General features: G+C 37.6%; 1 protein-coding gene across 1 annotated transcript in view; it reads left to right on the top strand.

Annotated features, from left to right (window-relative positions):
- LOC136031786 (uncharacterized) overlaps positions 1-23,185 on the top strand; it is a 42,930-nt gene extending 19,745 nt beyond the window's left edge. The window contains exons 3-5 of the mRNA XM_065711567.1: positions 437-595; positions 8,058-8,180; positions 19,645-23,185. Coding sequence (XP_065567639.1) covers positions 437-595; positions 8,058-8,180; positions 19,645-22,947 — 3,585 coding nt within the window. The 3' untranslated portion in view covers positions 22,948-23,185. The remainder of the gene's footprint in view (positions 1-436; positions 596-8,057; positions 8,181-19,644) is intronic.
- The last annotated feature ends 327 nt before the right edge of the window (positions 23,186-23,512 follow it).

The raw sequence follows: 23,512 nt of genomic DNA, 5'->3' as shown, positions 1-23,512 counted from the left end.
TCAAACAGCATAGCCATACACAATCAACCATAAAGAATAATCCATGGACAGGCAGTCATGTCGTCAATAAGTATAAGTCGTCATTTACCAAACAATAGAAAAAATAATATAGACAAATAATTCAGAGGCAACACCCAACATAAGGGCTAATCAGGAGAATACACTGGCCTATATAGGGTTTCGCCACTCTAAATTCTCTACCCAGCACAGTGTTGTGGCTACCACAGAATATCCATGGCATCCCCGTGTCAGGTATCACCCCCAAAATACATACCTATGAAAGAAAAGAAAAAACTTGGGGGGGGCGCGGAGCACCCCCACCAACTAGGTGTTGGGGTGGCGCGAAGCGCCACCCTAACAGCTAGTCAATAATATAAAATAACATATTGACTCATATTGAACTTATAATAACGCGCTGTGATTCTGTTTTTTTCAGGACTCAGTTCTTGACCTTCTCATAAGTCTTGGAGTTCCAAAGGAGAAAATAATACCATCAATCCCAACATTCGGCGAATATTTTCGTCTAGCAAATAGTAGCAACAATCTTCCTCAGTCTAAGTCCCTTGGTAGCCCTTCTTTACTAACATTCCGACAGGTAAGTTTTTTTCTTAAAGATTCGCCAAGGGCTTGGAACCTGTGATAGATCTCGTATTGATTAAAAATAGGATAGATTAAGCGGCAAGAAAAAGTAAATGAAAGACTAGTTAGAAATTTGAAATGATCGGAACGTTCCTTGTATTAATTGATAACTGGTCTTCATTAGTTTCACTTTCGCTCGTTCGTTGTGGATCTATTGACTACGTTATTTCAGCTCCATGGAGCTGTGATTATACGCTCAGCATATCTTAACGAATCGGAAAAGTGAGCTGGTCATCTAAACTGAGGTGGTGTATTTGGTGAAGTAATGTGAAATCAATTGAAAGTATCCGAAACCTATGGAAATTTTTCGAAATGTCCGGGGGGAAAAATATGTACTAGCCGTAACTTAGCTTATCTTCATCCCGAATTCTTTTTCTGCAGCATCAATTTTATTTTCGCATTTCCAATGAACTTCGAATTCTAATAGAAGACATGCAATTCTTTATGGTTGAAAATTATTGTTTCAAAATTTTACGCAGTTGAGGTATATTTTGAAGAAATTAGAATCAGTCGTAAAAGCGGCACAGTCAAATACTAACAATATACTGATATGATTTTGTACCGCAAGTAGGCATGTTTAATATCTGTAAATATAGACTATGGTAAAAATGCCACAAATGACAATTTTTGTTTTTTAAGTTTTGCTCAAGGTTTGATAAATTTTTTTTTAAATTTGCTAGAATTATAACAGGGATTTTCAAGCTCTATTACTTGAAAACCGCATGTTAAATTGGTATTGTTTACGACATCTAATTTTTCAAGTTATTAAAATGAGTGAATGTAAAAAAAAAGAAGTGGGACATACAAGCAAGGTCCAGGGGCGGATCTAGAGAAAAATCTTGGGGGGTCACTGGACCAAGGTTGCCAATATGATTCGAGCGTAATGATAGGGGGGGCGTGTAGATAACGCTTTCTTCAGACCAGTTCGTTTGTGTGAATGAATGAATCTGGTTGGTGCTGATGTAATATTTTCTTATAGCAGTAAAATGCGTATTAACAACAGACACGAGCAGATTCTTTGATGAATAAATTACTATGGCTTTATTGAGACTTTTTGAATGAAAGACCAGACTATTTTTTTTCTTTAGAGTTGGATAAAAAAATGAATTAATGAGGAAAATAAATTTATTATCATTGCCAGAGAATTTTTGACAACCTTGAATTTTTGACTCTTTGACAACCAGGAGACAATTACATTCTCTTATTTATTTAAATTGTAAGAGCAGAAGTAGTAATAGTAGCCGAGAAAGTTTCAAATTAAATCTCCCTATTGTTCTCGACATATTGCTGAGGTTCTTATTGGCACCGATACTTACAGTGCCTTTTGATATGGTCATTATCTATTAATCCCCCATAATTTCTGGGTAATAATAAACAAAATATGGGGGTAATATTGGGTTAGTCAATGACGAAAGGAAGGGAGACAAGGGCAATAAAAAAAATTCAATAGTCTTCCAAGTTGTCTTGCAAGGACGATAGAACTTGAGATAATTGATGCTTGTGAATTAACCAGCCTGCTTCGACCTTATCAATCTGGGTAGTTTCTAACTTCCACATTATGTTCGGGAAACATAGATGACAATCCACTAGGACTTCGTCCTAGGAAGATAGTATTCTACTCTGCATCTTACTGCAGTCAGGCAGCTGAATAAGATAGGGCATGTGAATTAGCTCTCCCAAATCCCACTTGGCAAACTCAAATGTCCAAACATTTCCCAACCCCCTTTATAATGCGTCTCCCCTTCCGTGACCCATCCTTATCATACCCCTATCAATGGCTTCCAAAAACCGTACCCTAAATCGATGGGGTCTTAAGAAAGAGAATAAAAAAATCTGCCAAAAAAAGAAAAAAAGAAAACACAATCTGAAGATGAAGATCTAGCAAGCAAGTTTAATTATATGATTAATTTCTCATGAAAACGAGGGTTATCTTATAATTTTATGACGAAATGATTCGTAAAATGATCGTGCGAGCGGTTTCATGTCTGAATCTCTAACAGATCAAGAGAAAAATCTTGGGTAAGGGGGCTGCTGAACCAAGGGCGCCAATGTGACTCGAGGTGGGCACCAAATTAAAAAGTTTATTTTAAAAAAGATTAAAAAAGGAAAAAAGAACGGAACGAGTGTGCCAGAAGTGTCTTAGGAGGAGGGTCATCCCCTCAGACCTCAAGTATCTGTTCCTGGCCTAAATTGCTTTTAATTCTTTCATTCATCTAATCTCAACTAAAATAGCTATATAGCTAAAATAAACAGATAGATAGATTTATTCACACGAAAGCCCTATTGGGCCCTTCACTATTTAATTAGACACAAAACTAAAATTAAAGATTTTTTGAGGGGGAGGGGGTTTATTATTAGTCAAAACCTACCTTTCGATTTCCGGGTATTTTTGGATATCTTACCAAAATATCAGGAAGTATCCTTGGATCCCCTTGCATTTTCAGTCATCAGTCTTCGTCTCTTATCCATTCTATGCTCGTGCCCAGGTTTTTTATTTTTATCCATTTTGAACTTTTAGCTATAAGGCTAATTTTCAATATATCATTGTGAATAGACAAAAAACTATAACTGTGTTACCACGCTTGTGAAACATGTTGAAGATACCAGTTTTATCTTAGGTTTATAATAGATGTTCCTATTTTCGTGGAATAGGGAAAAGTTCCATGTTCGTAGAAAAATCTTTGCATCAATTAAAGATTTTTATGCCGATTTTGCAGATATGTACTGAACCGGCTGAAGAGAAATAATTTTTGTTCGTTTTAAGTTCCAACTTTGCTCTTTATATTCATAGGAAAGCTTTGCTTTTTGTTGTTAATTGGGTAAATCACCTTTAAATAATTGATCAAACTAACAAGTATACTTAAAAAAGGAGTAAAAAAGAAAAAAGAACGGAATGCGAATGAGGGCACCAGAAAAATCTTGGAGGGGCCTGAGGCTCCCGTCCCCCTCTGGATACGTCCCTGGTAAGGTCATATCTAGGGAGAGGGCGGGGGCTAGGGAGTTTGACCCTCTCCTCCTTGAAAATTTTGCCTGACTCGCAACAATGCTGGTAAATCTGGTTAACCCTCTATGAAATATAGCCCTCCCCTCACGGAATGTTGTGCCGTTGAAATTTCATCTATGTAAAGTGTGCCCCCCCCCCACGTCAAATTCACTCCAGACCCTTCCATGTTCGCTGAGAATCCCCCTCCCTGTAAAATTGATTGTGGACGATTCACCCTGTAAAATTCTCCTTAGCATTCTTTCATTTAAATAAAACTTTAATCTTTATTCGGTTTCTCAACCACTCCAGAATTATCCCCTTCCCTGAAAACTATTTTCCAGAAAAACAAAATACGTGGAAAAAAAAACCCTGGATGATTCCCCCGGAACATCTCCACATAAAATATTTGGCAAAGATAATGTAAGACAGTTAAAAAGAATTTCATGTAGTAATTCTGTCAAAACCCCCAGTGTAACATTTCCCTTGGAATATTCACTCTCCAGAAATTTCCCTCCCCAAGGAATATTCTCCTCACAGAAATTCATCCCAAGCACAATCCCCCCCAAAAAAATAGCTGTCTACTTCCCAATAAAAAATACTATATATATATATATATATATATATATATATATATATATATATATATATATATATATATATATATACATATATATATATATATATATATAAATATATATATGTATATATATATATACTAGCTGTTGGGGTGGCGCTTCGCACCACCCCAACACCTAGTTGGTGGGGGCGCTTCCTGCCCCCCAAGCCCCCCCGCGCGTATAAGTCGTTACGTGCCATATTAGTTACGCGCCATTGTAGTTGTTTCCCTGTGTCCCGCCTGTGAATATAGATAGATATATATATGTTTTTAACTGCGTAAAACTTGCGAATATACAAAATTCTTCGCTGTCCCATTGTCTGAGCATATAAATAGAATGTCAGGTTTACTGACTCTTGAACATGCAACATATAATTGTCCATGGGAAAAACAATCCGTATTCAGATCTATACCCCATTATTCTAATGATTGCCCTTGAGCTTTGTTGATGGTGATTGCTAATCGAACATTCCCTGTGTCCCCGTCGTCATTTATATATCCCCCTGTGCCCCCGGCGTCCCCATTGTAGTTTTGTCCCTGTGTCCCGGTCGTCATTTATATTCCCTGTGTCCCGGTCGTGATTTGTGTCCCGGTGTCCCAGTCTCTAATTTCTCTTTGAGTGTCCCGGTCGTCATTTATATTCCCTGTGTCCCGGTCGTCATTTGTGTCCCGGTGTCCCGGTCTGTAATTTCATCAGTCGACAAACATGACGTCAGCCGACAAACAACTTCATGACGACATACAGCTCAATCCTTATAATGACGTTAGTCGACACACAAACATGACGTCGGTCGACAGACACACAAACAAACAACTTATTTATATTTATATATATATATATATATATATATATATATATATATATATATATATATATATATATATATATATATATAAGCAATGGTCAAAGCTCACAACTTGCAGCCCTTCCCCTGGGGACTTTGGGGGGTCATTTTACACCTAAATACATGGTTGTTAGATTTTTCGAATAGGTGGAACAAAATGGCTATCTCAAAATTTTGATCGGGTGACTTTGGGAAAAAAGAGCGTGGGAGGAAGCCTAGTTGGCCTCAAATGTTTTTGGTGCATTATAGCTTTCAATTTCCACTCAAATGAGCCCTCTTGCGATACTCTAGGACCACTGAGTTGAGACGATCACCCCTGGGAAGAAAAAACGAAACAAATAAAAACGCATCCGTGATCTTTTGTCGGGCAAAAAAAATACAAAATTCCACATTTTTGCAGATTGGAGCTTGAGTAAGTAATCACTTCAGTAAGGTTCTCTGATACGATGATCTGATTCATTAAGGTTCTACGACTTCTTAGAAGTGTTTCCCCCTTTTTTCGAAAATAAGGCAGATATCCCTAGGCTCGTAACTTTTGACGGGTAATTTTAAACTTGACGATAATCATATATTCAAGATTAGCATAAAAATTCAATTCTTTTAATGTATCTATTGATATCAAAATTTTGTTTCTTAGAGTTTTGGTTGATATTGAGCTGGGTCGCTCCTTACTTACATTTCTTTACCACGAACTTTTTGATCATTTTATTGAACTCGTGTAAACAAATTGAGATTAATGGGATTAATAAATTTTAGAGCAAGGATCTTTCTTAACTTTTTTATTTCTTTATTTTGGAGCCGTGATGTTATGGAATTACAAGAAAAACGAAGCGGAAATTTTTAACGATAGTGAGTTCACTCAGAAGTTAAAATCTTGAATGACGAATTTATGAATTTTAGCTGAAAATAAATTAACTCACATTTCAAAAGACCTGCTTAATTTTTTTTTTTTTTTTTTTTTTTTTTTTTTTTTTTTTTTTTTTAGGGAAGAATATAGAAATATATGTGACGCACATAACTATGATAACCCGCCTAGTATATACAATTGATCATAATACATAACATTACCTATTTCTAACTGCGCAATCTTTGGCACACTGTCTCAACATTTTGCTATAAATTTTTGGAGTGATCGGAGGGAGCCTCGAGGAAAAACACTAGGAAAAAGACTATAAAATACTTAAATTCCTATCCGTTCATTAAATATATTTTCTAGGCTTGATGGAGGTTTTATGAGTTTTTGAAGGTTTAGAAGGGATTTGGGACCAGGGTAAAACATTAATTAGCGCACGTGATACCACATACTTACAACCATCTTGCAAGGGTTTAAATTACGGAGTACGTGATACCTGTGTCGTAGTTGTCTGCCCTGGGCTCAAAATGACTCGAAATTTGACACTTCTGCTGCTACTACCCACCACTATCAAGCAACACCAAACTATTTGAAGCCAAATCAGCTATATCATTTCAAGCTTCTTGAACTGATAAAACCATCATTTTTTCCATTTTTTTTTTCAATACACATTGATTTTTTTTTTATGTGCATTGAAAATTCAATTTTTGAATTTTTTTCTTTTCAAATAACTGTCTTCATTCGACTTACCTCGGCACAGTGTACATGCCCTGTAAGTTTGAGCCAATCCAAGATAGAAGAATGTTTTCCATATTTGGGCATCAAGGATCAATACAAAAAAAACTTGTGTATCTTCATTGAGCTTTTCTTAGTTCAGAAAACGTTCCATGTAAGTTTAAAGCGACGAGTGAGACGAGTGAAATTTTAGACCCATTTTCAGGGGGATTACGAATTGATGCTACCGAAAATAGTTTTATATTTTGTTTCCAGTAAATGGATGCTCTGAGCCCCAAAGTCATTAGACAATTTTTAAGCTTATCGGAGACAAAATATTTAGGTATATTTTCGAGTGCCATAGATCCTCTGATATATTGCTGAGGGTAAATAAAGTATACTCCAAGCTATTTTTGGCCTGCGCTGATTGATAATCAGCCAGAATGGTCCGGGACAGGTTCAGAAAAATTGGAAGAACAAAGACTGGGGCCCGTTTTCGGGTCCACAGAAGGTCATCGGCGTACTCTAAATATGATAGATTAGTTAAACCGTTGAAATAAGTCAGCATTTGTGGGAAAAGTACAAAATGAGAACAGGAGCTAAAGAGATGGAGTGACAGGACCACTCTTTGATTTATACCAGAAGTAATAGTAACATTCCCAATAAAGCTTGATGATATTTAAGAGCTTTGAAATTTAAGAGCTATTACACTCAAATCGTAAAATATTTGTAACGATGAATTAAGACCAGGAGATGTGAAAAAAGAATCACATATATCTGGGAATGCGATACAGTATTGAATAGTTGGAGAGTCATACTGCTCTTAATCGTGATGTCAACTCCTAACTTTTGGGCACTCATAAGAAGTTTAGTCAGAATCTACTATCCTGATTCCTACGGCTATTATAAAGGGAAAATTTGAGATGGCTGGGATTCTTGCTACAGATGAAGGATGACATTGTTGCTGAAGATCTTCTGCTTAGACCAACAGTCTAGGGCCTAGCGAAAATCAAATTGTCCCCGAATTGAGTGAGAGGAGGTCATAAGGAAGGCTTTAAGAGAAACTGGAACTTCTTGGGAGGCTGTAAAGAAGGAACCTTTGAAGAGATTGGTATGAAGGAGGAGTGTATGTATGTCGGTTGGCCTCATGTGAGTTGGTGCTGCACTGACTTTCCTGCTGCTGCATATATATATATACTTCTGACCTAAACTTCTGACCTATCTAGATCGTTTATCTAGGCCCGAATATCCTTGTTTGCCAACTTTTCCTAAAAAATTGTGCGCCGTTTTCGAAAGTTGTTAGGCTAATGTTTGACTTAATATTTATGCTATTAATTATTTAAGTGTTCTTTTCTAGTGGTACAATCCTTAGCTCTTAAATTTCTTTTTTTTATTGTTTTATTTTAGATTTGTAGCATTATGAAAGATGGAACATGGACTGTTGAGCGTGAAGATGATTTGACAGGATCTTATGCATACAGAGACGACCAATGGATTGCTTTTGATGATGACATTACTGCAAAGATTAAGGTAAATTAAGGCAAATCAGAGATAAAAATAAACAAGCATTTTTAAATGAAATTACAGAGCCCTAAACTATTTACTATCATGGTTGCCGCGGTAACTACAACCTAGTAAAGGACGGACAGTACACCATTAGAATTACCTGGGCTGAAAACACTTAACAGGAAACTTACAGTCCCTGTTCTTGAACAATAAGGAATAAACATTGGCTTGAAAAACAAGAAAAATCCCTAATTTTTGTATGGGAAGCATTTTTTTTTTTTTTTTTCTTTCCACTTTTCCTCCGCTGCTAGCGGGACAATGGGACATCATAGTGAATGGCTTAAGATCTCATTTTAATTGAAATTGCTTTATCTCTCGCTGTTGTAGCACAATATCTAAATCAAAATCACGTTTTTTTGCAGAAGTGTTGTTGCAAAGTTTTGTTCCAAATTACTTATTTTGGGTGACTTTAGCTTACCGTGCATAGATTGGTGTATCCATAGTAAAAGTCAGCCAAGTCTGTCTTATGAACAGCAGTTTTTAGATAGAGTGGATGGTCTTTACTTGTACCAGAGTATTGATATGTCAACTCGAGCAAGAAAGAATGCTGCCCCATCTATTTTAGACCTTGATATTCCTAAATCTGCAGATGATGTTTTGAAAATAGATTTTAGAGCACCTTTAGGTAAAATTGATCATTTTGTTCTTGAGATTTATATGAATACTAATGTTCAGAGAAAGGGGGGTTGACAGTTTGAGGTATGGTTATTTTAATGCAGATTATGAATCTATGAAAATTTTTATTTCGTCTCTTAATATTATGCATGAGCTAAAAACTGGTCAAGTGTCTCCAGATTCAGCTTTTGAATTTTTGAAAGAAGTTTTAAAGAGGCGTAGGGAGAAATTCGTAGTATTGAGCTGCGTCACTCCTTACTTACGGTTCGTTAGCACGAACTGTTTGATTACAGCCTGGTAAAGTACACATCATTGCACGGGATTCTGATTAACCCTTTCATGCCTGTGGTCACCATACGCATACCGCTCGCCTCCTATTTTTTTTCTCTCGACTCGACATAGTCACAACCGTGATTTCTTTTCCACTAGATAGCGCTTGCTTGACTCTGTCGCGTTTGAATTTATTGTCCCTCAAGGCTCTACCCGAGCGGTCGAGCGAGCGTCCAAGTTTAGACAAAACATAAAATGTCGAAAAAGAGGAAAGGTGCAGATTTCGACCTCGATGACCTGGACGTTTCTGGTAAGTTCAGAGCCTGATTATGATCTTATTTTGTAGCTAAGAATGCGTTCATTCGATTGAGATATCACTAGTCTAATTCTGAGCTGTAGTTTAGCCGCAAACAAGGTTGCTAACGATCGGTTACCAAATGGTCACGTCAGGCATTCAGTGCCAAACCATGCCTAGGCAGATTTGTACAGCAAACGAGGCAGCAAGTCCTTTTTATGATCGGGAATAGGCACGTTTTCTTTCTGTTCCTCCTTTTTACTGAAACAAGGGTAAAAAAGCTATTTTGTGGGATCCCTCAGGCAAGTGTTGAGGCCAATGGCCTATTTTATTACAAAATACTATTATTATTGTTATTATTAAGTGATGCACATACCTTGAATTTCTTTTCAGCTGATTCAAGCACGAGCTCTGACTCCATGAGAGGTCATGGTCCCAAGCCCTTGGAAGAGAGACTGATCAAGGAAAGAAGTAGAAGAGTTACCAAGAAAATGACTACAGAAGAAGCAGCAAGGCTTTTATTCATACCTGATTGTGATTCAGATCTCGATATCTCTTCCGACGACGACGACCCAAACTGGGCACCAGACAATCCAGATCAAGAATTTCAGCCTTTACGTTCTCTCAACTGTTATGGCAATGAAGACGGGAGAGATGAAGAGGATATCGACAACACAGACGACATCCCTTTAGCAATGCTTGGCAGGTTCGAGTTAGACAATGGCGATGACACGGATCAATTCGATTTGCCTCTCCCGGGCTTGAATGATACAACAGCGTCAAACAGTTCTTCAAGCATATCATCAGCACCAGTGTCAGCTTCTTCTGCAATACAGTCAGCAACAGTTACTGCACCTGCTGAACCCTTTGTCCTTACAAGACCTCAAAAAAATGCTCCTTCCCAAGCAGTGGCCGGTCTAGTAACTCCAACTGATGCTCCTCAGGTCACGGCAAAACCAGTAGCAAAAAAGAAGGTAGCGAAGGAGGCAAAGCAATACAAGTGGATAAAAACGGAGCCCGAACCTTGAAATATTACATGGAAGGGTTCTATACCACACTATGACGAGGTACAAACGCCCCTTGATATCTTCCGAATGTTTATCACAGAAGAAATTCTTTCAAACATTGTGGACCAAACGAATCTGAATGCCATGAGAAAGAAGAATATTGCTCTGAAACTTTCCCTTGAAGAGCTGCGCAGATTTCTTGGAGTTCAAATGCTTATGAGCATTCTCAAACTTCCAGCTATTAGAATGTACTGGGAGAATGGAATACGATATTCCCCGGTGGCTGATACCATGAGCAGAGATAGGTTCATCAGCTTGAGGTCTTTTTTCCACATTTGCGATGACACCATAATGATACCGAAAGGGGAGGTTGGTCATGATAAACTGTTCAAGATCAGAAGACTATACGACACATTCAGGGAGAATCTGAAAAAAATAGACCCTGAAGAGATCCAAAGTATTGAAGAACAGATGATCCCATTCAAAGGAAGAATTGGATTTCGACAGTACTTGAAGGACAAGCCCCACTCGTGGGGTGTAAAGGTTTTCACGAGAGCCGGCATCAGCGGAATAGTGTATGACATAGAGATATATACAGGAAAAGGAGCTGTTGAAATTTCTGAACTTGGCCAAGGTACTGACGTTGTCCTTCGGCTTGTAGAAAATCTGCCAAGGTTCATGAACTTCAAGTTGTTCTTTGATAACTTCTATACTGGCATCGATCTCATTCACAAGCTCTGGGTTGAATATGGCATCGAGTCATGTGGTACGATACGCAGCAACAGAATGAGGGGTGCTGTTCTAGATACCGACACGAACATGGAGAATAAAGGACGAGGGTCAGTGGACTTCCGTTTTGAAAGACATTCAGAAGTATCGGTAGTAAAATGGTATGACAACAAACCAGTCCATTTGGCTTCTTCATACTGTGCAGTCACCCCAATTGATAAGTGTCAGAGATGGGATGGCACAACACGGAAATACGTCGAAGTTGATCGCCCCCGAATCGTCCGTGACTACAACAAATCAATGGGGGGCGTAGATCTTACTGACATATTCCTGGAGCTTTACAGGACTGACATTCACTCTAAGAAATGACAACGCCTGGCTGATACACCGCCGACAGTGTAAGCAGATCAATGTTCAGCACATGTCTCTGCTGTACTTCAAAATGGACATTGCTCGTGGGTTGGTTCTTACTGGCGTATCTCAAAGTCCTCGAGTTGGAAGACCATCCTTATCAGTGACCAAGCGCAATACGACTACCTCGCGAGACGGGATGCCTTCGGAATCAGTGAGGTTTGACCAGACCTCGCATTTTCCGGATACGACTGAAAAAGGAAGGTGTCGCTATGAGAAGTGCGTTAGGGGTGGAACCAGTCGAATCATGTGTTCGAAGTGCAAAGTTCGACTGTGTTTGAACTCAGATCGCAACTGTTTCACAAATTTTCACCTAAAATAGTATCTGTATATACCTGACGTGACCATATGGTAACCATTCACATTTTGGATATGGAATGAAATAAAAATTTAAAAAAAATAAACCTGTTCTAGTTGAACCTCCAGGATCACTCTCTGCTATTTTCAGAATTTTTACGCAACTCCTTCTTGGTTCAGGTCTGAAAGGGTTAATGGCTGTTTCTTCCGGGTTCTATTTGTTTTGGTCGGTATTTATTGCGGTTAATGGAACCGATTGAAGAGCTTCAGCGAATTACCTTTCCTTGTATGGTATACCAGATAAATACGTAAAAATGATCAGTGCTATGTTTGAGAAATGCATTGCTGAGGCTAGAGTAAAAAATGAGGTTAGCAGCTGGTTTCTCAGTGAATCAGGAGTTAAGCAGAGATATGATCTATCTCCATTTATATGGATAATTGTGATAGACTTAGTCCTAAGAAACACAGAAAAGGCTCTGTGAGACCATATAATCAAATGGGAAAGTAACAGTCTTCCAGACTCAGATTATGCTGATGATTTAGTGTTTTAGCTGAAAATTTCACAAAATAAATGGATTTTTGGTGGTTTTAAGAGTTTGTGGAGCAAGAATATACTTGAAAATTAACGTTAAAAAGACTACGTTACTGAGACTGGAAATAAATTAAGGTGAAGAGGCAATGTTGGGTAACGAGAAGATTGATACAGTGGATAGTTTCACTTACCTAGGTAGCCTTATTAGCAAAGATGGGGGATGCAGAGAAGATTTTAAAGTAGAGTAGTCGAGCCCCACGGTGTTTTTTTTCTTACCATGGAAAACAATCTGGAAGAATAGGGAGATGAGTTTGGAAACCAAAATATAGACTAAGGTGACGACAATGGTTAAGTATTCTTCTTAGACTAGGGTGCCTTAAGAAACAGAGGATTTTTCGGAGGGCTTCCAGAGGAATTGTCTAGGAGTTCCTTGGGGTACTCGTCTGACTAACCGTATTTCAAACAGTAAGTTCTATGAAAAATATGTCTCTATCTCGCTTTCTAGAGGTATAATGCGAGAAAGCTCGAGATGGCTCGGACAGATTCTGTAAACGAAAATTGAAAGATTGCTAAATATCGACCTTCGGCCAAACATCTATGAACAAACAAAAAGTAGGTCGTGTCTGAATGACGTCGAAATAGGTCAAAAGAAAGAATTTAAAGGAAATAGGGACTTCTTGGACAGGTGTAAAAAGGGAAAGGTTTAAATAGACTAGGATGTAGGAGGAATACGCTAAGTTGTGTTAATCCCGCAGTGAGTTGTTAGTAGTAGTAGTAGTAGTACCCCCCCCCCCCCCTTCAGTACCAATGTTACAGAGGTGTCCAAAAGGTATATCACCTGAATTGAAACAGACAAGAGGTTAATTCCTACTCTGTTCCCCATACTTCTGTACACGTTAAGACTCACTAAGAGGCGCAAAATTTTTGCATACAAACACACTTTTTATGTTTCAATCACACTCCCTCTTCTGCACGAAGATCCATCCATTCGGCTCCACAATGGATTACACGAATTATGCGCCATTACTTTACCAAGGCTCAAATGAAATAAAACTTATTTAAATGAAACTTTATAAAACGATAGGCATATTTTAGCCATTTATTTCGAGTACGTGCTTCTTTAGGAACGAATATGCCACCGTGTGGTATTACTTTCTGCGAAATCTTAAAACTCCAAACATAGTTTCAAATCTATTTAGCTTTGTCGGGTTTATTGCCCATCCTTCGATGGGCTATTGACCAACTTTGAGTCGAATGCGTTACTTTGGGCTACAAAATAGTAGAAAACGATTACTTGTTGTAGCGCAGTCTTTTGTAATACTTTTAATTTTATTTCTAATAAGCCTTCTTAAGGAAGTGTAGCAACGCTGGTTCAAAACATTCACCCCTGATAAAAAGAAAAACAGCAAACAAACAAATTAATACTAATTCGTGACCATTTTTCTCAGAAAAAAAAAAAAAACCATCGAAAGCTCTACATTCAAGTTCATCAATATGCTGGATTTTGTGGAGCATTTATCATCAGATCTCATCCTTTTGTGGTTAATTCTCCTTTTTTCGTAAAGAAATCAAACTTTCCCTAGCTCGCAATTTTCGCTGGGTAATTTTAGACTTAAATATTTGCACATAAGGTCAATTCTCATAATATGTATATTGTAACTACGAATTGCCCATTACTTACTTTTCTTCTAATGCAAAAAAAAAATAATTACCTGAAACCCAGTATTTCATTGGAAATGTTTGGAAAAAAGATCCTCATAATGCTTCCCTGTCCCTACTAGTATATTCCCTGATGACAGAGATACCTCCTATCCTTTTATGCCGATAAGAAAAAGAATATAATATCTTAGGTTATAAAAAGAACATTATTTTTTAACAAGATGGGAGTTATAAGCCTGCATCTCCTAAATTTCGGCTTAAACACAATGAAAGGAGATTAGAGATTAATTTATATTAATCTTTCGTGCCCTTCTCCCCAGACCCTGTTCTATATCTATCATAAGGCCTATGGAGAGTTAGTAAAGCTGGGCATAAAAATACACTTTTTGAGCCATCGTGCACCCCTAAAATCCTGTACCCAATGGTCCATCTTCATAATGCGCACTTATGCATCTGTCTATGCTACGTGGTTTTATTAAATATCAAATGAATCAACTTTTTTTCAAATTATTGATGTGTTTTCGTAACGTTTTACATAATGCTGGATAGTTTTTCTATGTAGTTATCATCATCATTAATGCTATATTTAGAAAAAAAGATTCTGGTGAATATCTTTGGACCTCGTCATTGTCTCTTTTTGGTTTACTGCAGCCATTTTTATGGCATAAGTAGCCTTGTATCATGTTGGCAGATTCACCAGTTTAATCATTTGGTAAATATTACAAACGGGAAGCTTAAGTTGGGTGTGGTTGCAGTTTTTGATCTATTACCCATTCCGTTATATCAAAGCAAAAATTGTAGGTCAATTTAAATGTAATATGGGTGAGCAAATTAGTTTCGGCAAGGTCGTTGCTTTATCTTTTCTAAAGAAAATTTCTGACCCCATCCCTTCAAGCCTTGACTAAGGATTTATAATTGTTATTTTCCGCGAGATTTCAAAATAAGCCCCCTCCTGTGTAAATGAATTTAAATGCTTAATTTCTGACAATCCTATTTTTATCAGCATGATCAGAGAGACAACGTAGAATTGCTTCCAAATTTCAATACTCTCACTCTCCTGTATTTGAATTAATCGCTTATTTAACTTAAATAGTTTATTTTAATAGCGAGCTGATTTTAATTACTGAAAACACAAACCCAACCTTACAAATACAGGATGTTTTCTAAGCATAAGAAAATTCCAGAAGTAGCCTACAGAAAAAAGGCTCATTTACAACTGTCTGAGTAGTCTTTCACCAACCCTGATATCGACAATTTTTAGTATACATTTATAGCTCTAGAAAATAATTCAAGATCAGTTTTAAGTAAAGCGCTAGTTTTTCATTAACACGAATATTAGAAAATATCACGAGTCAGTGTGTTTAAGCTAGTTTTTTAGATATAACTTGCATATATTGCGAAGCAATACTTTTTATTTATTTTAATTCTCAGCTCCGTTCTTTACTTATAGGAAAAAAATATTTTTTCAATGGTTATTTGCTTGTTTTATTTTTTTTCTTGAAGCCTTACTGAAAGTGCTTTTACTTAATATAGGCGATGAAACTACTGAAGTCAATATGATTTATTGTTGAAATCAGGCATTAACTATAGGTTTTTCTTCCTGCCCTTCTTAAACTTTTCCAAGAGTCCGAGGGGTATGTTGTCACCGGTGTCTTTGAGAATTTTCATACGAAAAACTCATGAAATTAAGATAAATAACTTATATTTTTTCTTCATTAAGCATTTTTTTCCAAACCCTTAATGGAGTTTTTGCTTATTAAGGGTTGTTGAGGGGGAGTAAGCAAGAGGGGTGGGGGATTTTAATTCTTTTATTAAGGACTTTCGACAAAAGAATCATCAAGGTAGGCCTACCCTGTCTCTTCTTCCGAACCATACCAGCCAGGAAAATACCTTCTGACATTTTGGAATGGAGCTACTCAAACAAACTTAGCAAAGGCATGTAGAGAGTGTCCATAGCTTTAAGCAAAAAACCTAATTTAGCCATTAAACATCTCAGATTTCGAATTATTTATGAATAAACATGGAAGTCACATTTGCATTCAAGTCTTACCTAATGGCTGTTCTAAAGATGGATGGGGGTAGTAGGGGCTGAGTACCTCCCGTTTCGCCTAAGAACACGACAAACAGGCTGGCTACCTTAAAATTTGCATTTCACGACAGATGGCTGTCATTTGGTGGAAATTCGTGGTCTATGGCAAAACATAACAGAAAGCACCAATTGGCATCTCCTGTTGACGATTTTATATTTTATGTCGCAAATTAGTAAGAAACGCCGCTTTTTCAAGGCAAGATCTCTTTTTATGGCACTTGGTATTTACCAAGTGACATATAACGATCGCAATTTCTGTCCGTCTGTCGTTCTGTCGGTGGTTTTGCTTGTTTGGACACTTCTAGATAAGCTAGAACGATGAAAGCTCGCATGTGTATCAGGGATCAGACCAGATTAAATTAAAATTGGTCGCTTCCGCAATTGAACGATCTGGGCGGGGGAGTAGAGGGACGGTTAATTTGGAATAATTCAAAAAATGAGGTATTTTAACTTACGAAAGCGTGATCGGATCTTAATGAAATTTCATAATTAGAAGAACCTCGTGTCTCAGAGTCCAAATTTTAAATCCCGACCGGATCTGATGACATCGGGGGGAGTTGGGGAGGAGGGAGACTGGAAATATTGGAAAACATTTAGAGTGGAGAGATTGGGATGAAACTTAGTGGGAAATATAAGCACAAGTCCAAGATACGTGATTGATATAACTGCATTGCTTCCACTGTCTTTGGGGGAGTTGGGGGGGGAGATATACAATGCTTTGGCGAGTTCGATGCTTCTGGACGTAATAGGACGATGCAAATGGGTAGGCGTGTTAGGAACCTGCACAAATAACAGTGTTTCCCCAATTCGACCATCTGGGGGGGACTGGAGGGATGGAAAATCATGAAAATTGAGGTATGTTATCTTACGAAATGGCTATCGTATCTTAATGAACCTTAATATATAGAAAGATCTTGTGTCTCAGATGCTCCATTTTTAATTCGAATTTGATCCGCGGACATACGGGGCTGGAGGGGGGAAACAGAAATCTCGGAAACCGGAAATCTTGGAAAACGCTTAGAGTGGAGAGATCGCGATGAAACTTGATGGGAAGAATAAGCACAAGTTCTAGATACGTGATTGACATAATTGGAATGGATCCGCTCTCTTTGGGGGAGTTGTGGGAGGGGTTTCTAGTGCTTTGGTGAGTTCGGTGCTTCTTGACGTCCTAGAATGGTGAAATCAATAACTCTAGTACCAAGTCTAATTTTAGGTTCTGACCTCGTTACAAGTGCCATATGAGCTCTTGTTTTAGTTACAAAGGTCATCATCTGCTGAAGCTTTAACTCAATTTTCAAAACGATGGCAATGAATTCATCTTTCATGTCATTTTTAGCTAATGCTTTTCAGACACAACTCACTGCGGCATTCACATCATGCTTTAGGGCCGTTATTAAAGATTGGGAATTCCAAATTGTCCTTTGTTTTGAAGTTTTAGACCACAAAAAATTGATTAACTACCTTAGGGTCTGCATTTTCCGGTGTTTTAGCCCTTCTTGGCCAAAAATTTATGTCTTATGGCACAAAGTGGCTAAAAACAATCCTTTGAGGTGGAATGATCTTTTTTGTTACTTAAACCATGTTATTAGAGTATTTTTAACATAACAAGATATTATGCTCAAAGCTTCCTGCTTTGGGTTTTCAGCCTTGACGCTTTTAATCTCTCTGGGCCGAAGTTTTGTTCTGCCAAATGGCAGAAAACTTCACTTTGGTGCAGTTTGTCAGGAGAGTACGCTCAAAACGTTCTATCTAGGATTTTAGTCCATGAGAAAAGTATTGGCTATCGTGGAGTTTCCATTTCCTGGCATTATGACTCTTTTTGGTCCGTAATTGATGTTCTATACCCCGCAAAATTCCTCCGTGGAAAATACCCCCCCCCCCCCCTGGAAAATAGCCCCTCACAAAATCCCATCCGTGAAAACTCCCCCCAGAGAATTCTTGCCCCGCAGAAAATACTCCCCCTGGTAAATTCTCCCCAGGAAAAATTTTCCCCGGATGATTTCCCCCCTCCCAGGCTCCCCCTGGTTATTTTTGGATGCTCATTAGAAGGGATATTAAAAGTTCTACTCACCTGCTTACGTCAGAAGCAATCCTTTAGCGTTACTTATGGCCAAGGCCTGTCCGGAGGTAGGATAAGGGGTTTAACCCCCCCCCCCCACCCCAAATGTTCGTTTGACTTGTAAAAACGTAACAAAAATGAATGTAATTTTTTATGTGTTTTGAGTTTTTTGTGTAGCCCCCCACCTAACAAATTCTCTTTTTAACCCCCACCCCCTCCGAGAAAAAATCCTGGATAAGACCCTGCCTCTGGTGAAGAGCCATAAGGGTTCAATGTATTAATATTTATTTATTTATTTATTTCGTTCGTCCCTGAGGAGCTTCATGTGAAAGGGTTGGTCGTATAAACTTCAAAGGGGGATCGTTCAGTTGCAAACTGAAAGTTCTACTGTCCTTTTTAAGAGTCAAAACCAATCGATGGTTATATATAGCATAACTGTAAATAAGTAATGCTATATATAAGAAAGTAATATCATAACGGCCGCAGAAGGACTACTGAGTCTATATTAAACTTTTTACGGATTAGTGGAAAGTTTTGTTGCTGCGCTTCTAGAGCTCGGAGTCAAGCTTTACAAACATTGTTGCTTTTTTCAATTTACAACTATGACTCCAAGTACCATACGTGCTGAGAAACTCCAGAGTGCCTCAGGTTAAGAGTTCGATTATGTCTGTGCGTCAGCTGCATTGGGTAGCTCTCAGCCGTTCTAGAAATCTAAAACTACCGCTGGAACTATAAATTGAAATTCTGGAAACGATGAAAGCTTTGCGTTAGAGCTAATGACACTAAATCATCAGAATATTTTATATCAAATCGTCTATCAGTTTCTTTCTATTAAAAAATGAATATATGTATCTTTATCCTTGTATTTAATCTTTGTCCATATTTCACGTAAAATTTTATTTTATCTATCGTTATTCGTCTGCCGGACGAAACAGATCAGCTTGTTAGAACTGAAAAACTGACAAAACAAGCAATACTTACTTAAGTAGCTTGTTAAAGCAACTGACAAAGCAAGTGCATATAGATAATTTTTGTTTAATTTTTTTCTTGTTATCACTATTCTTGATTCTAATTTCTCGAAGAACTAATCATGCTTCAGTTCCTGGCATTTTCATTCGTCAGAGCATATATAGCAAAATTTCCCTAGTTTGTTTTCTGGGGGGAGAGGTAGCACATAATTAAGCATGGTATGTAGATTGGCCATTCAAGATCATAGCAGAGATGATGCATTTTTAATTATTCATACGTAAAAACAGAATTTTGACCTATAGACTTTTTTTCTATTTGTTCTTATTCTAAAACTCAACATCTGCCCTACATATTAGGTAATCTAGTCTTTTAGGGCTGTGACTATCCAAGTTTGTTTGAATAAAGATGTTTTTTCCCTTTTTTGCTTTTGGGCAGTTGTTGTGTATTTGGGACTGCTACTTGTTGAACTCAAAATCATAAATTTTTTTTTTTTCAGGGAAAATATTTCTTGCTTCAGGAACTGGCTGGAGCTGCAGTATTTTATATTGATACAGATGACACGCAAGCAGATTGTGGAAAAGAAAAATATCCTATTACTAAAGCTTTACAAGAGACTTTATCCTCGTTCACACTTTCTCGTCGTAGTGCAGTGCTTGAAAGTTTGGAAGAAGACCTATTAACTTTATCAACAGATGCTCGACCTGTTTATTATAATAATGTAAAACTTTCAGAGTATCGCATTAATCGTATAGTTGATAATGATGGGTACAATAAGGCTTACCGTGAAACAAGTGAAATAGCTCTAACTTGTTCTCGTCAAGGGTATTTTCGGAATCCTGAGAACTGCAATTATTTCTACAGGTGTGTGAAGTTTAACCAGTATACTGATGATTTTACAGTGTTCGAATATCTATGTCCAGAGGGTTTAGTATTTGACGAAAAGTGGGAAGTATGCACATGGCCGTCACAAACTTCACCTTGTGATGGATCTAGTGAGATACGACCAGTTCCAAAGAATAAGTTCATTTGTCCAGGTGAAGGATATTACACAGACCCCGAAAATTGTCGATGGTTCTTTGCATGCAAAGATTACTCAGGCTACGGAGAGTTAACCCAGTATGAATTTAGATGTCCGTTCGGTCTTGTATTTGACGCAAGTAATTTAATATGTAATTGGCCCTGGCTCGTTGATTCTTGCAGTAAAGGAGCCTATCAGCCAAGCTATTCTTCTAACTATCTAAAGGAAGAATTTGCCTCAGGTGTTGTAAACACAAATAGCAAGATAACATCAATGAAACATCAAATGGACGGTAACATATTTAGAAAAGAGCCAGGTACACCAGGCTATCTTCTTGGAAAAGTTGTTAACAATATTGAAGAGATTGCTAAGGATTGCACTAGTTGTGTTAGCAACCCAATAAATTTTGACAGGAATAGAGACAAGTCCCTTACATTCCCTAATAAAGGTAATATTTATCCTTCAGTAACGATAACCAACAGCCCAGGAGTTAATCACGATTCGCTATATAACATGCCGTTCTACTCTAACAAACACTTGCAGCAGAACCAACAATCAATTCCTCCTAAGATCAGTAATTCGTATACAGCTCCCTCTGTCTCGAATAAAGAATCAATTAGTAGCTATAGTGACACTCTTGGTTATGATCATGATTTTAGACATCAAGACGGAGGACCAGTGGTGAGGCCTTATCAGCAACCTTACCAATCAGATCCTTCACAATTCGGACCTGGCCGATCAGAATTCCACAGAGACAGTCACTCGAAAGATAATTATCTTAGGCCCCATATAAAGTCTAAGGATTATCAGTTCGACGTAGACTCTGGAAAACTTCATAGTTATTCCGATTTCACAATTCCAAATCACACTAGCTTAGCTCATAGTCAACAAGCTTCCTTCGGAAATAATATGGGGAACAGAGCCAATTTAGATTCTCGAGTCTCCTCATACCAACAAAATCGTCCTACTCCTGGAAGTCCAAGTCATCGTACACCTCTTGCAAAAGAAAATTATTATCAGTCTATACCAACGGAGAGTTCTAGTTACATAAGTAAAGAATATTCAATTAGTAAGGAAAAAGCAGCGGTTAATAATGGAAATGGGTACCAGTCAACTAAAACAGGCAACAATTATGAGTATAATACCCATTATTCTCCTACACCTCAGTACCCTCAAAGACAAAATGGTGAAAGATTAATTCATAGTGGAGCTCTTACCTCTTCTGATATCACTACATCAAATCACGGTAGTTTTGCTCATAGTCAACAAACTTCCTCTGAAAATAAGGGGCACAACGGAGCCAATTTGGATAATGGAGTCCCGTTATACCAACAAAATAAGTTTCCAAGCTATGGGACTTATGTTCGTCCTGTTCCTGGAAGTTCAAGTCAACCTACTTCTTTTCCAAAAGAAAAGAATTATAAATCTAGGCCGACTGGGAGTTCTAGTTACATAAGGAAGGAATATTCAGTAATTAAAGAAAAGACAGCAGCTAATAAGGAAAATGGGTACCAGTCAGTAAAAACAAGTAAAAATTATAACGATAATGCACAGTATTTTGCTACCCCTCAATACCCTCAGAGGCAAGATGGTGAAAGGTTCATTCACAGTGGAGTTCATGCCTTTTCTGATATCACTATTCCAAATCATAGTAGTATGGCTCATAGTCAACAAGCGTCCTTCGAAAACAAGGAGGAGATTCGGGCCAATTTGGATTCTGGAATTCCATTGTACCAACAAAACAAGTTTCCAAGCTATGGGACCCTTGTTCGTCCTATTCCTGGAAGTTCAAGTCATAGTACTCCTGTTTCAAAAGAAAAGAATTATCAATCTAGACCAACAGAGAGCTCTAGTTATATAAGGAAAGAATATTCAGCTGCTTACGATAGACCCACTGGCCTACAAACATACCAAAAAGATAAAAATACACTTAGTAAATCTTCAAATCCTGGAACTCACTTTCAGGCTAATGGTTATAATGGAGCGAAGGGATTTGCTAGACCGATCGCCACACACTCTGTATTTGGAGACAAATCTAGAATAAATAGTGGAAGACCTAAATCTATTAAAATAAAAAAGCCTAAGCAACCTGCAGTGCTAAAAAAATTTAATAAAAACAATCCAGCAAAACTTCATATAGATAATTTCTCTTCCAGCTATAAACCCTTTAAAAGCTCTGATTTTGGTGAAAGAGACATGATATTCCGCAAAGGCACAGGCATCAGCAAGCCTGCACTTCTAGATCCTAATGTCAACATCCACATAAAATCAGAGGAAGCATTGACCTCGGTGTCTAGAAAAGGGTCAAAGAAGCCAAAAATTATCAAAAAGGTTGTTATTAGACCACATAAGTCAGACGGTGAGAAAAAAGCGGCAGTGACTTTCACTGAAAAGGCTGCACCGTTACAAAATTTGGCTTTTCCACAAAAAAAAGAATCTGATACATCCTATTTAAGTGAAGACAAAGGGAGTGTCTATAGAAGACCTGTAGTAGGTGGTGCTTTCGGATTTAAGCCATTGAATGAAACGCTTCCATCTGAATCGTGCTCCCGACCTGGTCTTTTCAGACACCCAGAGGACTGCCGAAAGTTTTACGAATGTTATTACGACCGTTGGATACAAAAGTATACTCTACATATATTTAGTTGCCCAATTAAGCTGGTTTATGATGAAGAAATATATGCTTGTAACTGGCCATTCCAAGGACCACAGTGTATTCCTAATCAACCCTTAGAAGAATATGAAGATAATAAGCCGTTTGTTGCTGTTGTTGAGGCTTAAGCCTGTTTAAATCACATATGTTGCCATCCACAGCTTTTATATTGCATATACGTTTACGACAGTTTAATTTTTACTTGGTTGTGGCAGTCTGAGTTGATTATGCACGCTTCTGTATAAAAATAACACAAAAATATTCGAACAGTGATAAATTCGTAAACATGTTTGTGACTTTCTATTTGTATAAGGTTTATTTTTTTTAAAGAAATGTAAGCGTATCAAAATATAATTTTTATAGGTATCTTCCAAAATTTAACTTACTGTAACAGGACATTAGTATAACTAGAATAAATTTTCACAGGCTCAATCGTCCTATTGCTTCGGTGCCTAATGTTGCTCAGAAACACTGGTATTTTATTGTCTTTAAACAAAATTTTGCTGTCGAAGTTGCATAAAAAGAAACAGCATCATTTGGTAGAAATTTATACTTTGGAATTACCTTGTCCTGGCCTTCCTTCTTTATTTTATCTGGCTTCCTCTGTAATTTCTCATTATCTTTCAGTTCCACAATCTGTATTACTAATTCTGAGTTTGCCATCATCGAATCTGTTTCATCATTTTCATGAGT

The sequence above is a fragment of the Artemia franciscana genome, chromosome 1 (genome assembly GCF_032884065.1).
Source record: "Artemia franciscana chromosome 1, ASM3288406v1, whole genome shotgun sequence".
Taxonomy (NCBI): Eukaryota; Metazoa; Arthropoda; class Branchiopoda; order Anostraca; family Artemiidae; genus Artemia; species Artemia franciscana.
This window is presented reverse-complemented; position numbering and strand designations above follow the sequence as displayed.